General features: G+C 39.3%; 1 protein-coding gene across 1 annotated transcript in view; it reads right to left on the bottom strand.

Moving 5' to 3' along the window:
- Nucleotides 1–736: 736 nt before the first annotated feature.
- The window catches only part of LOC135215704 (myotrophin-like), a 32,634-nt gene continuing 17,276 nt past the window's right edge, over nt 737–16,094 (bottom strand). The window contains exon 4 of the mRNA XM_064250662.1: nt 737–2,869. Coding sequence (XP_064106732.1) covers nt 2,783–2,869 — 87 coding nt within the window. The 3' untranslated portion in view covers nt 737–2,782. The remainder of the gene's footprint in view (nt 2,870–16,094) is intronic.

Raw genomic sequence — 16,094 nt, 5'->3', positions numbered from 1 at the left:
GAATATGATTAGCAATAGTAATACCAGTGTTTTTGCATTGGTCCTATATCTGTTTTGTCTTAAAGCATTATTATTGTCATAACTGATGAATTTCAAGTGGAAATAGAGATGGGAATCAATATAACTCTAACTAAATAGCCATCTTGATTCACTGTACAATACATAGCAAAAGTATTTTTGGTAGAACTAAAAATATCGACTTAATTAGCAAAATTACTTTTGTACATATAGTTTAAATTATGAATTTATGTATTAACAAAATGATTTTAGTTTTCTTGGTTTATTATCACCTTTTCTAATTCCAAAGCACTTTCAACCATGGAATACTAACCCTGTTTGCTCCTTTTTTTAAGACAAAAAATAAATTTAATTTCAAATGCAACCATGTTAAATTATACATTTCTTACCATTTTTTTTAAATATTACCATTAAGCACCATCCATATATCCATTAATCATATTAATGTATACCAAATACATTACTGATAAATTTGTTTATTGACAGCCTTCTGCTTAATATAATTTTCTTAATTTTTTTATCAGATATTCTTCCTTTCTCCCTAATTCTTCTCCTACTTAAAATACTCCTTTAAAATCAGTCTTGTCAGCCATAAGAACACCAAGTTATAATCTAGCAAAATCAATAATATCTTTTATCCAATACACAATGAGTAACCATTTTAAAGTATGTATCTGAAATCCTAAATAATATGGATATTGAAGAAAACTATTTCAAACAAGCTTGGATATAGTCTTTTTACACAAATAATTCCCATAATTGAGACAATCACTATCATATCAAATAAAATATATAAAGATGGGGGATTTACAAGAGTATCAAAAACAGAATTTCAAAAAGTAACCGTTTCTATCCCAATTTATCAAAAATCTGTTCATGCATATGAAAAAATTTATTTACTAAATATTCAAAGGACTGGAATTTAGAAAGGTTTGTATGAGATCAAACTAAATCTAATTAAATCCACTCCTGGTACAGTGAAAGTAGGAAATGTCGCTTTAAGCATGGACAATACTGATGAGCATCAAGGGGGTGACAATGGAGATAAGCACATATAGATTGCAATTCGCTGCAGAACTATTCAGCATGGAGAGTATTAATGATGCTAAAAGTGAATGGAAGAAAAATTTCCAAAATGAGTGGGTTAAAGCAAGTGTAGAGCAAAATTAAGCTTACAAATAAGAAACTACAAACAATAGATCCAGATGCAAGAAAATATTGCTGATTAATAATATATATCCACAAATTAAGCATTAATGCAAAAGCAATTGACCATAGAACCAAAAATTATTCATCAATGCAAAAACAATTGACCATGTATCGAAAAATCATTAAGCATTAATGCAAAAGTAATTGACCATCTAAAAAGGATAATTATAAAATGTGAATGATGACTAATTTGAAAGTGTATTAACACACTGAACACATGAGGAATGTGTAAAAGAGGGATATCGATATATGCTTATATTGGGAGTAAAAAATGACAGCAATACTAAGGACACACAAATGAAAAAAATGACAAAGCAGCGATGGGAAAGTATGGAAACTGATGGATAAAAACCTAACACCCTGACATACATGTGTATACAAATATACACACATGTATTCATATACTGTATACTATAAAGAGACACACAAACACTGTATAAACTGACAATGTATATTCTGTATAGCAAACCTTACGTATAGACATTAAATAGCAAGGCAGCTTTACTAGTTCAACAGATAGCATACCATATATAGCAAATTCAAAGCTCTGAATGTAAGACAAATAGTTGCATCCACCACCACCTTATTATAACATCCACAGCCATTTGTTACACAATGTCAAACCCCTGGGTTTAATTTATTAATCTTGATTATACAGGACGCTTAGAATTCCTACTAACTCTGCTAAGGTGCAAGAACAATCATAGCAATTGCAACTTTTAGACTTCCTCCGCTGGACGGCAACATTATCACCCCTATTTAGACCCTAAATAATTTTGTTACACAAGATTAAACATTCAAGTTAATTAGTTTCAAATGTTGTACCAAAGACAAATTATATTATGCTAAAAATTAGTAAAAAATTATTATACTCAAGCTTGAGTGCCATCATATATAACCACAGTAAAAAAATTGATTGACTGGAATTCCAAATTTTCCTCTGAGATAGACTTTTAATTCTTTACCCATGATAGATTCACAGAAGTCTCCTGTAAATCTATTTTCATCCATCAACTCTTCTCATATACCATACATTAATGGTTAATAAAGCAATTCCTGTTTAAAGACAATAGAACTACCTCATCATGGTGACAATTGACCACAAAACATTCACTCATGCCTTAGTCATCTAACATTAAATCAGAAATTGATGTATTAAAATAAATTATTCAACAAACATCTACATTATTGTAAAACGTTTTGAGAATATTGACATTAAATACACTTTTAATTATCACATAAGTAGCCTGAAAATATACTTTTGAATATGCTGTTCCAGCTGAAAGTGTGTTTGATGTTATTTGAAGATTCTATGAGCTTAAATGAAAATCATTCTTTGTGTCATTCACAATATTCAAAGGGGCAGATGGCCACCCTATGGAATGAGGAACACTCTTTCCTCTAGATATGGAAGTTTCCAGGATCTTGCAGTGAGGAGTCTTCCAAAGAGAATGATGTACTCACTACAACATCAGGAACCTTCCACAACTTGCCATCCACATGTGACCCAGTTCTTGCACCCTCGCAACTACCTAATTAATTACAGTATTAAAGTTTATCTTAGTAGAACTTTGATTTCATCCTTTTCTGCAGCATCCAAGTAACTAGTTCCATCTGGTGCAGTCCCATTTTTATTGGCTCCCTGTAAATAAAAAAACCTCATCAAGATGAAGTCAACAATGTATATTAAACAAGATTCATCAATACAAGGATACTTTAATTACCAACCCTAACATATGTTGCATGTATATGAAGTAAACATTACTGCTACATTAGTGTCATTTTATCTTGGTTAATCAAAAGGACAACTGGAAAGCCTGAGTTAAAGTTACAATACATAGCTTTCATTTCAGCCACTTTTTCGTTTAAAACCAATGGTTCCCCCTGATAATACATTAGTGTTAACTGATGTATCTTCATGTGAATATCGCTGGGGTATCTCACCATTTATTGCCTGTCTTCATACCCTTAGCAAGAGTCCTTATGCAATACTGGAACAATTTTGCCCCCCTCTGTCTTCTGTGATGCATTCTATTTCTTTCATTTTACCATTCACCTTTGGCTACCTCTTTTCACCTTTGTCTACCTCTTAAGTCACAACCAACTGCCTACCTCTGGACCTTCACTACTTCTGACAAGTATTTCAAAATTTTGATATTGGCCTTCAACTTCCTTCAAATATACTTTGGTGAAGTAGGTAACTTGATGGGAATCGTAGTTACTTAGCTACAGTAGAAATGAGCTGTCACTGCTATTTTCCTATTAGCCACTACTATCACTGCTACAGTTGAGAGAGCAAGCAGGAGCTTGTCTTCGGGGATCTGATGCCTCCATGGAGGTGGTGTATACATTTTAGGTAATGGAAAGGACACAGATTGTTTAAATAAGGCTATGACAATGCAATTTCAATCCATTCAATAATACCCCTTTGCAAAAGGCCTATATTTCTTATTGGTCTTTGTCAGGGGTCTTGCCCCCAAGGTCCTCTACCAACAGGTATTGAGAGCTACATATAGTTATATTTTCATTTATGAAACAAATGGATCTTTGCAATCACTATACATCCTAGCTACTTTTATCACAAATAATCATGGTTAAACATTTGCTCTTAATAACTGTATCTTTTGCCTGAAGTAACTAAATATTTTTGCTTTCAGCTGCCATTGCTAAATTGACTCATTACCTCTCCTTAATGGAAACTAAATTCTCACAATGACTGCTTAACAGTGCAATGTAATCATTTATAATTACTATCCAACCTTTTATGATTTTTGTCTTGTGATATCCTCTTTGTAATTGAATAATTTTCTGTCAGCCTTATTTGCTTTACTTTCCAGAGTTTATTTTCCTTTTTGCATTTTTCATTTATTGAGATTGCTCTTGTTAAATTGCACAGGTATGCACGTTATTGCTGAGTGTGCCTTATGTCTTCAAAGATATTTTCTGATCTGTTTAGCTCTGCTGTCTGCCTTGAACCTTAAGTTCACCTTAGAATAAAATTGGGAATGTAATTTTATGCCATGAAAAATATACACTTCATGTTTCTTTACTAGTCTCTCCCTCTCTCTTTCTCTCATGAGGTTTAAATTGTTCCCTCTTCATTCTCATGTGCACCATTTGCTTCTCTTGATATATATTTCATAGGAAGTTTGTTGGCTCTCATTTACCTGTTCTTGTCATGCTTTTATCAATTTGAATTTTCTCTTTGATTATATGTGCATGGCCCTGTAACTGGCAATTAACAAGTTGGGTTGCTTTCACTCCAGGTTTCTTACAAGAATTGTTATAGGCACTCTCATTTCCTTCACTTAACACAAGTAAATTATCATGCTTCTTGTTAGAGATCTTTTTATTTCCTCTTCTCTGCAATGTATATGCCTTGATTCTTGCTACCTTGCTATTTGAAAAGGAAAATGCTAATTTGAAAAGGAAAATGCTACATGAGAATCCCAGGAAGTTACTACCACAAACCTGAATGAAAATCTACAGGCCTAACTGCCTGAAGAACCACTAGTCAAGCCAATACATATGGTGCTTGAGGGTTTACTGTCCTTCATGTTAACAAGGTAAGTTATAACAAAAATGCATCCAAAGACAAGTGGTGAAATTCTTCTCCTGGAAGCGCAAGAGAAATCAGACCCTGCTTGTGAGAAAATAGAGGAATGGAAAACCTTCTACTAAATTTCCTGGCAATCATACATGATAGGGAAGAATCTGTATATTTGGTATCTGCTGAAATGACTGAAGTGTGACATCAAGAATACTATGTATTACCAGACTGGACATCACAAGGAGAAATATAACACACTGAGCTGCTACAGGAATATGTTGATGATCACCACATGTAGTCTTTTAATTGTGATAGCCACAGTTCCCTCTTAAGTAGTCATACCTGCAATGAGAGCTAATAACTGAAACTAGAATTTGAGTTTCAAATCAAAATATACATGACTGGCATCAGCATACTTTTCGATTAAGCAGTGGAAGAAAAGATCCTACATGCTGTTTGGCACCAGAGGCAATGCACAATTATAGTAATCAGATGTGTCATCTTGCTGTGGATCAATTGGAAAGGGCCTGAAACTCTTGTCAGATGCTCAACTGACCTTGGCATTAAATTCCAAACATCCATACACTGCATAACAAGACCATAATTGCTAGCACTAGTACTATCATCTTTTAAATGGTAGGTATTTAACAATGCAAATCTGTTCGAAACTTCTTACCAAGGCCAATGGACATTAGCAAGGTGCCAACGGTGCTGCAACCACTTCAAGTACTCATTACACTGTGCCCAACACTGGTATATACTCCTGCGAGGGTAGCCACAGTGGTAAAGTCTAAATAAGCTACACCATCCACATCCAGGAAGCAAGCAAGTCCTGGGTGCATAAGTGGGACTCCTAATCTCAATGTTTAAAAGGAAGCCCCAATATTCATCATACCCAGAAAATATTATCCACTGCAACTGTGAGGGTCACCAACACCTTCCTGTGCAATAACCCTACCCGAAAATTTCTATTAAATTGGTCACGGTCCTGCCATGGACCGTGAGCCTAAAATCCTGCACAATTGCATCATGAAAAAAAAAAAAAAAAAAAAAAAAAAAAAAAGAGAAAAAAAACAGGGCCAGTTATACATCCAGCATTTTCCAATTTGTATTGCAAGGAAGCCTCCTCTGACACTTTGGATATGGTTGAAGTCCTCATCAAAGCTGATTTTTTATCTCTGTACACTCCCACGAACTGTTCAAGGACAAATGACCCTCTTTAGGAATGATACAGGAGCCATTATTTTTGGGACTACAGCATGAGGCAACTATTTTGTGGCCATGCCACAACAGTAGATCAAAGGAGGGCCCTTTCCCATTGTCAAGTGTCTCTTGAACACTTGGGTGACAAGTGTCAATGGATCCTTGCAATGTGGAGGATGCATTGCACCTTTAGACTACTGGACAGTGAAACACCCAATTGAATGAAAAGGTACACCCAATGAGATGAAAAGGTTCTCAACTTGTTTAATAGCATTACTCCTCTTGATTGCTACAATATCTATGGGTGTTCCCTGTGGACAAACTATACCAGAGAGACCATGAGACGTATTACTGTCGTTCATAATGACATTTTGAGATGCCTCACAAGCTTTCCTTGCTACCACTCCACCACAGATGTTCACAGAAAACCACCTGGACAATTTAAAAATCTCTGTAAGGTGAACAATGTCCAGTCTGACCACCCAACTGAGAAACAGCACCAATTTGCACATACAAAGCATCCTGAGCAGTAAGGTAATAAGATCCAAACTGTGGGAAAGATGGGAAAATGAGGCATTTGTTCCCTAAATGACTTAATATGACAAATGTTTTAATCAATTTGCATTTTTCATAGCTAACAAACTTGAGGTCTTAACAACAGGATATTTCCAAGCACTAGCTGGTAACTGGTTAAAAACAATCTAAGATTGTAAGCAAGGAATCTGTGAGATCTGGCAACTCCTCCATGTACAAGGTGATAGCTGGTCAGAGACCATGCACCACCTCGTGACGTATTTAATCTTTCCCCACGAACTATGACAAAGAGGGGTAGCTAGAGATGGGCAGTAAACATTAAGACTTCAGGTTTGTTAGCTATAAAAAATACAAATTGATTAAAAAATTTGTCATTTGTTCATATGCGGAACAAACCTTCAGTCTTAACAATAGGATACATATACAGTGGACCCCCCGCATTCATGTTCTCCGGATTCGTGGACTCTCACATTCGCGGATTTCTCTCTGGAACATTTACTCCTTTTATTCGCGGGAAATTTGCTTATTTGCGGTATTTTTCAATGAGAAATATCCACAAATTCCCCCCCCCCCCTTTTTTTTTTTTTTATAAATTTCATCATAAAATGCAATTTTTGTGATAAAACTATTAAAAAACCAAGTATAAACATTTTTAATGGGGTTTTCTTGAGTTTTAACTGACAAAATAGGCTGTTATATGCATTTTTATAGGAATTCAAACTATTTGCAGGGGAGGGGGGTCTGGTACGCATCCCCCGCAAATACTGGGGGACCAATGTACTCGGTGGGAGATACAAGTATCCTAAACCGGCTGGGAGTTAAGCCACCTGACCACCATTCTTAGAAGAATGAGTTCTAGAGAAGGTGGTCTAATGCCCGTGAGTAGACCAGGGAACCAAAGAAAATTCTGACTGTTCAAGTAACAAACCATATACATACAGGGGTTTGTTACCACTCCTCACTCCCTCTTGCTGTAGATAGATGAGTATTTTGCTACTGAATAGAGGGTTTGGTACTTCAAAGATTAAAAACACACCAACCTTCAGTATGGCTAACTTACTCACCTCTATCAGACCAGTTCAGTATATGATGTGTCTATTCCACAACCCCCCCATAGGAAGAAGAAAGGAAAAAAAGAGAAAGAAAGAGACCAGCCAACTCACTCATTCTCTCTTCCACACAATCATCATAGGTAAGATACAAAATACTACCCTATTAAAGGTAAGGGATGAATTACACAACTTGTTGGGCAGCCACCAAAAGATCCAAGGAAAATGTGTCCAAAGATCTGTGAGCAACATCTTTCAAGTAAAAGGAAGTGAAATTGGACAGGCACAACCAGGAACCAGCGCTCAAAATTCTATGAACAGCAAAATTTTTCTTAAATGCCAGAGAACTTATACCTCTGATGTCATGTGCTCTAGCCTGCACAGACTCAGCGACAGAACCATCAGGCGAGGAATAAGCTTGCTTAATTGCCTCACGTATCCAGAATGGAATAAGCGTTCTTGGAAGCCTCTTTTCTAGAACGACCAGTGCTGACAAAAAGTCTATGGTATCTAGGTCTTAGATGACGAGTCCTTTTAAGGTAGCATCTTAGGACTCTGACAGGACAAAGTAAGAGCTGCTGTGGGTCACTGTCCACAAAGTAATTCAATGATGGAATGGAAAAAGAGGCAAATTGTCGTCGTGTACTGAGGGATTTTGGGTCTTGGCCACGAATTCCGGGACAAACTTGAGGGTCACCGACCCCCAACCCCTGGTATGTTTCACATCATAACTTATGCCTGATGCTCCCCTGCCCTCTTTGTAGAAGCCAAGGCCAACAGGAAAACTGTCTTTAGCATCATATCTCTGTCATATGAATGATGCAAGGGTTCAAAAGGAGCTCGAGTAAGGCTTCTCAGGACAAGCGAAACATCCCATGCAGGAGGCTTGGGTTCCCTTGAAGAACAGGTTTGTTGGAAACCCCTGAACAACAGTAAATCTCACAAGATGAAGAGATGTCTAGTGCTGCTCTGTAGCCCTTAACATAAAAAAGAGAGCCTTTTCTCATTCCTGAGAAAGATAAAAAAAATCTGCTATATGCTGACAAGAGGCTTTGAGTGGAGAGAAACCCTGTCGCCTTCCTCCATTTCTTGAGGGACTCCTTCACTAACTGGTCTGGGAAGAGGGAGTCCCCTGACAAGGGCGTGTTCCTGAGGACCTTGGCTTCCCTTTCAGGAAGGACTCTGGGGAGTCTAGACAAGGTGGCATCCAGCCTACGGAGTACCCAGTTGGCCCATTGAGTGGCCAACTGGGAGGATTGGAAGCCTATGGACTTCACCCCGGAGAGGACCAGCTCCTTGAACCGAGCTATCTCCAAATCCTTCTTTAAATCCCGGCTCATGGCAAACCTTGCCACTGGCCCTGCCCAAAGGTCCAGCCAGGAGGCGGCATGAAGGCAGGACCGGGTCGCTGACTCCATGGCCATGGCGAGATAGGGGAGGGCACCCTCTACGGACTTAGGTTCGAATCCCAGGCCCTCCGGGATGTATAAACTCTTCTGCCTCGGTTTGGTGAAGGGGAGAAGCTTGAGGGAGCCGTGGGATTGCAGGGAGTCCTTAGGCCCCGTCACAGACTGATCCACCTGAGCCAGGACGCGAGCCACACAAGACGCCTGGGGCAGGCTCAGGGGGGTTTGACCTCCTCCTGATCTTCCTCGAAGAGGAGGTCAACTGCGTGAACTCTACTAGAATCTTGGGGGGGAGCCGGCACTGTCAACCAGTTCAGTTCCCTGATGAGCGTTAGAACCCTCCAGAAGGAGGAACTTTCGTCCTTGGCACCCTGGCCTTCCACAGGGCTGTGGGCAAGGGCTTTGTCTTCAGGGTCGTCCCCCGGGAAGGATGGGTGGCCGAGACCCCTGGAGAGGGAGGGGAAGAGGAAGAAAGGCTCTGAGAGCAACAACTCCCCACTGGGGAGCGAGAGCCGCCCCGGGTCAAGGAGGAGCCCCGCACTGCGGAACCCGATGGGGAATGCGGCTCGGACCGAGTACTCGGCCCTGGATGCCTGGCTGAGGGCGAGGGATCCCGTCCCTTCCTAGAAATGGCGGACGACAGTGCCTCCGAAGAGCGAGGGGTCTGCCCGGCCCGGGGGGAGGGCATGGGGGCTGGAGTGGGCTCTGCTGGAACCGCGGAAATGGCAACCCGTCCTAGGGGGAAGGACTTAAGAGACGACCTGGAACGGAAAGGGAGGCGCCTCGAGTCCGGCCTGCTGCAGGGAGGGGATCTGCTGTGCACCATGCAGCCCCGGCTATGATGGGGGGAACAGGAGACCTTCTCCCTGGAGGAGGAGCACGTCCTCATCTGCCTGCTGTGTCGCTCCTTCTTGGATCTGCACTTCCTCTTGTGTGGGGGGCTCGCCGACTCTGAGGAGGAGGAAAAGGAAGAGGAATCCTCAGAGGAGTACTTCCTCTCGTACTTCTGCTTCTTGGAACGGCATGCGTGGCTCCGGCGAGACGAGTGAGCGGGTGAGATACCAGAGCGAACGGGAGAGATACCTGAGCGAGCGGGAGAGTTACCCGAGAGAACGGGAGAGTTGCTCGAGCAAGCAGATACAACCTGGGTGCGTGGGTCCTCTGAGCGCTCTGGTGTGTAGAGAGAGGCAAACTCCCAAAGGGAACCTGCCCGGTGTACGCGGGGTGACAGTCCAAGGCTGAGAGGGGGCATCCGAAGGCTCCCTCCACCTCATACAATGATCTGAGGTCTCAGGAGTGGAGACTGTGGCGGGGGAAGTGGATCGGGGAGGAGAGAGAGAGAGAGAGAGAAAGCGCCGAAAGCACCTCCATTGACGGCATGCCGTGTAAGTGGAGGTGAGACCAACACTCCTTAAGGAAGGCCTTGTTGCTTGACCGGACCACCTGACTGGGAGAAACGGACTCCTTGGTCACCCGCCCCGTAGAGAGAACTGGCAACGGACTCACCTGGGTCTCCTCACTGGGAGGAGATGGGGGGAAAAACCAACGACGACGCTGTTGACGCCAAGAGCGTGGAGGCCGACGGAGGGCGAGGGCAACGAAGAGGTCTTCCTCAAGGGTGACTTGGCCTTCTTTTCCTCTTTGTGGTCGACAAGGCCCATTGAACATCGTCCCACAAAGCACACTCGCGACACATGGCCTCCTTTGAGCAAGGCCACCCCCGACATCTCACACACAAAGGGGGGGGGGGGGTTGATCCGAGGAGGCGCAAGGAAAATCCTGCATGCCTTACTGCTGACACCAGGGAAATGCAGCTGGGAGGACTCCATTACCACTAAGGACAACACATGCAAGGACACAAGGGAAACACAAAGAAAACGGGCCGGTAACAGATGACAAACTGGACGTGTCAACATGCCAGCGACCAAGGAAAGACTGGCGAGAGAGGTCAGAGGTTGGGCGGGCTTTGACCCTCGGGGCATGTACATGGCGAGGTAAGGCAAATAACTGGAATTTTCTGGCCGGTTCCGGATTGGATAAACCCAGGTATCTCCTATAAAAGCAGTTCGAGGTAAGTATACCGCACTGGAACAAATGCCACTTTCACTACCAGGGTTTCTTCCAAGGAGTGTCGTCTATAAGACACTGCCAATATGTGGGTGGTGATTTAGCTAGCAATAGATCAATCTAGGATAAAATAGGGTGTGTTAAAAGTACAACTATTAAGGTACTAACCATCTACCTTTTTGAAACCCTGATGACTGCTGAAATTGTATTCTATGACAGTTCAAGCATGGTAGGATCCACCCAGGACTTTCATACTGGATGTGGCTTATTGATTTTTGCACACTATAATCCAGGAACTTTAACTGGATCAACAGCAGTCTATTGCCTTAAGTCTTTCTTGCAACATGAACATCACAGCTGTACAAGAGACTATACAACAAATGGACTCCTGGCCCTTACCTGTTACTCCTTTAAAAGTCTTTGCACACCACAATTTTATGTTAACTTTTAAATTTAATTATAATTCTGTTTCTCTTTTTCTATTTGTAGATATATACACTTCACTTTGAAATAGATATATTTTCTCTCTTCTTCTTATTGCTCAAAAAATAGGTGGGAAAATAAAAGTTCTAAATAATTCAATGGGAACTTTCTCTAAGTATGAACATAAGGGTTGATGGAGCCCAGAAGCCTTGAATCAACATTTGTACTTTTGACTGTGAGAATAAATCTGTCACAGTCAACTTTTGCTTTGCATACTATACTCAATTCTTATTCTTTGACTTTAACTTTATTTTAATTCTTGATACATTTTAATAACTATTAACTGTCTATGTAACATCACTCATTGTCATTCCCAATACAAGAAGTCCCTGGTTATCGGTGGGGCGTTCTTGGTCGGGTGCTGATAAGCAAAAACCGCCATTAACTGAAACTCGCCGATTGAAGGTGCTTATAACAGGTTACTGGCGCCTCTGTGAAATAAATTATGGACCATACTCTATTGCACTGATAACTGGAACTTGGTACCTTATGGCACCATAAATCGCTGATAACGGGACTGCCTGTACGGTAATCTTGAAAATTTCTTTTATCACTTAGTCAACATTTGTTTTTCTCTTCCCTACTTGCTGATTGAAATAAAACAATTCAGATTAGTTTTTCCAACATCATCTGCTTTATTACATATATTTTCCCTTTTCCTTTTTAGGTAGTGAGCTCAAATTACAATTAACATGCATAATTCTTGTGGTGATTTCAATGTTTTTTAACCATATTAAACTAATTTACCACTCATTAAGAACTCCAGTATAGTATGTTGTCAATATTGTATAGTTGATTCACTGTCATATTGGTTAGAATACCTGGAGTCCTATCAAAGTTGGTTGCTCATATAAAATTAGAAACAAAAGCACATGCACTGTATACAGACTTTTTTTATTTTTTATTCCTACCTGTATTGTTGCTCCATCACTCAATTTACCAGCTTAAAAGACCCTTCTCAAAACTCAAGATGAAATAACCTTACATAACAGAAGAAGTAAAATGGGACAATTTCCCATGATTGCTACATAAGCTTATATCACTATATCTTGGGAGTTTGTCGCTTAACCCTCTTACGCCGATTGGACGTATTAAACGTCGAGTCAAAATGTCTCCCGTATGCCGATTGGACGTATCATACGTCGGCTCAAAAAAGTTTTTTTTTTAAAAATTCCGCGGAAAAATACTTATAGCCTACCAGCCGAAAACTTTTGTATCACGCGCCTTGGGGGATGCTGGGAGTTCACGGATCAAGGCGTTGTTTTGTTTACAATCGCTACGCAGGCGCGCAAGCGCGAATTTCTTTCTTATCGCACTAAAAAGTATCAGTGACACATCTCGGAAATTATTTCGTCACTTTGACATAATTATTGCACCATTTTAAATTATCCTTTACATGAAGTATTATATATGAAAATGTGCGCAATTTCATGCATAACACAAACTAAAAAATACTCATGATTGTAGCTTTTATCAATTTTGAAATATTTTCATATACATAACGATAAGTGCAAAAATTTCAACCTTCGGTCAACTTTGACTCTACAGAAATGGTCGAGAAACGCAATTGTAAGCTAAAATTCTTATATTATAGTAATATTCAATCATTTGCCTTCATTTTGCAACAAATTGGACGTCTCTAGCACAATATTTCGATTTATGGTGAATTTATGAAAAAACTTTTTCCTTACGTTCGTGCGATAACTCTTCCGATAAATTTTTTCGTGCGATTGTCCTAATGTTTGCACCCTTTTAAATTTGCCGTTACATAAAGTTTTATATATGGAAATGTGCGCAATTTCATGCACAATACAACAAAAAACAACCCATGGTTGTAGCTTTTATCAGTTTTGAAATATTTTCATATAAATAACGTTAAGTGCAAAAAGTTCAACTTTCGGTCAGCTTTGACTCTACCGAAATGGTCGAAAAACGCAATTGTAAGCTAAAACTCTTATATTCTAGTAATATTCAATCATTTACCTTCATTTTACAACGACTTGGAAGTCTCTAGCACAATATTTTGATTTATGGTGAATTTATGAAAAAAAAAAAAAAATTACGTTCGCGCGGTAAACTCTTCCGAAAAAATCAGAATTTTTTTGTGCGATTGTCGAAATGTTTGCACCATTTAAAATTAGCTGTTTCATAAAGTTATATATATGAATGTGCGCAATTTCATGTAGAATACAACTAAAAATGATTGAAGGTTGTAGTCTTTTCTCTTTTTTCGAAATATTTGCATATTCACGATAAATAGAAAAAAAACCACGTTCGGTCAAATTTGACTCTACCGAAATAGTTGAAAAACGCAATTGTAAGCTAAAACTCTACGGCCTAGTAATATTCCGTCATGTTTCTTCATTTTGAAAAAAACAAATTTGAAGTCTCTAAAAAAAAATTGTGATTTATGGTGAATTTTTGAAAAATATATTTACCTTCACTCCGCGCGCCGATTCGCGGCCGCAAGTCTCCGAAATACGTACATGGCATTATCCTAATATTTGCTCCTTTTCATATTAGCCTTTTTATAGAGTTTCATATATCAAAATGTGCGCAAATTCATGAAGAATACAATAAAAAATAATTGAAGGTTTGTAGCTTTTTCCATCTTCGAAATATGTGCATATGAAAAAATATATATATTAAAATTTCGACATTCGGTCAAATTTAACTCGTCCGAAATGGTCGAAATCTGCAATTCTAATCTAAAACTCTTACAGTATCGTAATAATCAATCATTTGTCTTAATTTTGAAACAAATTGGAAGTCTCTAGAACATTATTTAGAATTACGGTGAATTTTTGAAAAAAATATTTTTTTGCGTCCGCGCGTTACGAATTCGTACATCATTTTGTGATAATATTTTTCCGGTGTTACTTTTATTGTTTTACAATGTATTATATATCAAAATGACCGCAATTTAGTGTAAAATACAACGCAAAAAAAAGTAACTGGTTAGCTTTGACCGTTTTCTGCACAGCGTGATTTGAATACAATTATGTATGAATTTTTTTTTTTTCGCTACCATATATCGCATTATTTACATATGATAATGATATTATTTTTCATTTCTGATGGTTGCATTCTAAACTTCAGGCAATGACAAAAAAAGGAGCCAAAAATGAACTCTTAATCTTCAAAAGTACGCGCGCTGTAATTTTTTGAAAAAATTATTTTTTCCACTTCCGCGCTCACTCCAAACCAGGCCCGGCATACGGGAGACGTTTTGATTTTTAGGGCTCCGGCTTAAGAGGGTTAACAGCTCTGTTACATATTTACTGGGATACCAGATTGTCCATTAAGCTGAGGTGCATGTCTTCAGCTTGTAGTACGAAAAACAATTAGTATAGTACTACATATATATTAACCATATTTGCATAAAGTACCATAAAGCAATACTACATAAATATTAACCATATTTGCATAAAGTACTGTAAAGCAACACTGAAAATTCATTCATATTTCACTCTTACAAATCATCTCATACAGCTAGTAATATATAGACAAAATAACCCAAAGTGAACGAAGTAGCGTCGACCACCCATTTGCAGACTAACGATTCAGGAACTCGCCTATTCGTGGATTTTTCTACAGGCCATATACAATACATACCCATTACGTATTTGTAGAAAATTCACCTATTCACAGTATTTTTCACTGAGAAATATTCACAAATATGATGTTTTTATACTAAGACAAGGTTTTAATTATACGTACTTACCCAGTACCAATTACGTACATATAGTTTCTGCTATTCCCTGCTGTATAGATTCAAATTTTGTGGTAGCGACACCGATAAGTGTGTAGGTGACACCAGTCTCACCCCCTAGCGAGAAGGTTAGGAACAACACAGCCAATTAGTTCATTCTGTTTATGCTTATGCCCATCAGTGGGGAGGGAGGGAGGGCTCTGATCATGTAATTACTGGGTAAGTATAATTAAAACCTTGTTCTATTATAAAAACATCATTTTTAATTATGCAGCTTACCCAGTAATTACACAGCTGATTCCCACATTAACAGGAAGTGGGATAAATGGACATACTTTACTCAATAACATTAAGTCATGTAATGAATTAGAAATAGATAAGCTGCTAGCACTGAAGCAATGCTTGTTGTTCCTTGTCAGTGAAGAGAGCTTGCAGTAGAGATTGCCTCTGGTAGGTGCTCAACTTAACCAGTAGTGGTGCAGCAGTAAGGCCGAGGGTTGCCTTTACTTAAGGGGGAGCCTTGTAGCAAGGATGATTCCAATTGCTTACAAGGACTACAATTTGCCCTTTCTCTGGGCACAGTAAATTGATGTGCCACTCTCTCTGTTGAACATCTCACATCCCCAATACTACTCTGTTGTCTCCCAGACGTCCCAAACCTGGACTGGATGCATCTAAATAGAACACAAGGTTGGGGCTCAGAGGAAGAAGGGACTTCCCTTCTCATAGCCTGTCTTCTGATATCCACCAAGACAGGTCCTCCTTTATTTCAGGTGTTGCCTGGAAAACAAATGAGTCTGGAAATTTTCCCCATTCCAGTTATCTTTAGGAAGAGCTGGAGATTCCTCGTGTAAAGACTCCCC

This window comes from Macrobrachium nipponense, chromosome 5, assembly GCF_015104395.2.
Source record: "Macrobrachium nipponense isolate FS-2020 chromosome 5, ASM1510439v2, whole genome shotgun sequence".
NCBI classification, from domain to species: Eukaryota; Metazoa; Arthropoda; class Malacostraca; order Decapoda; family Palaemonidae; genus Macrobrachium; species Macrobrachium nipponense.
The sequence above is the reverse complement of the archived record's forward strand: the minus strand, read 5'-3'. Positions and strand labels throughout refer to the sequence as shown.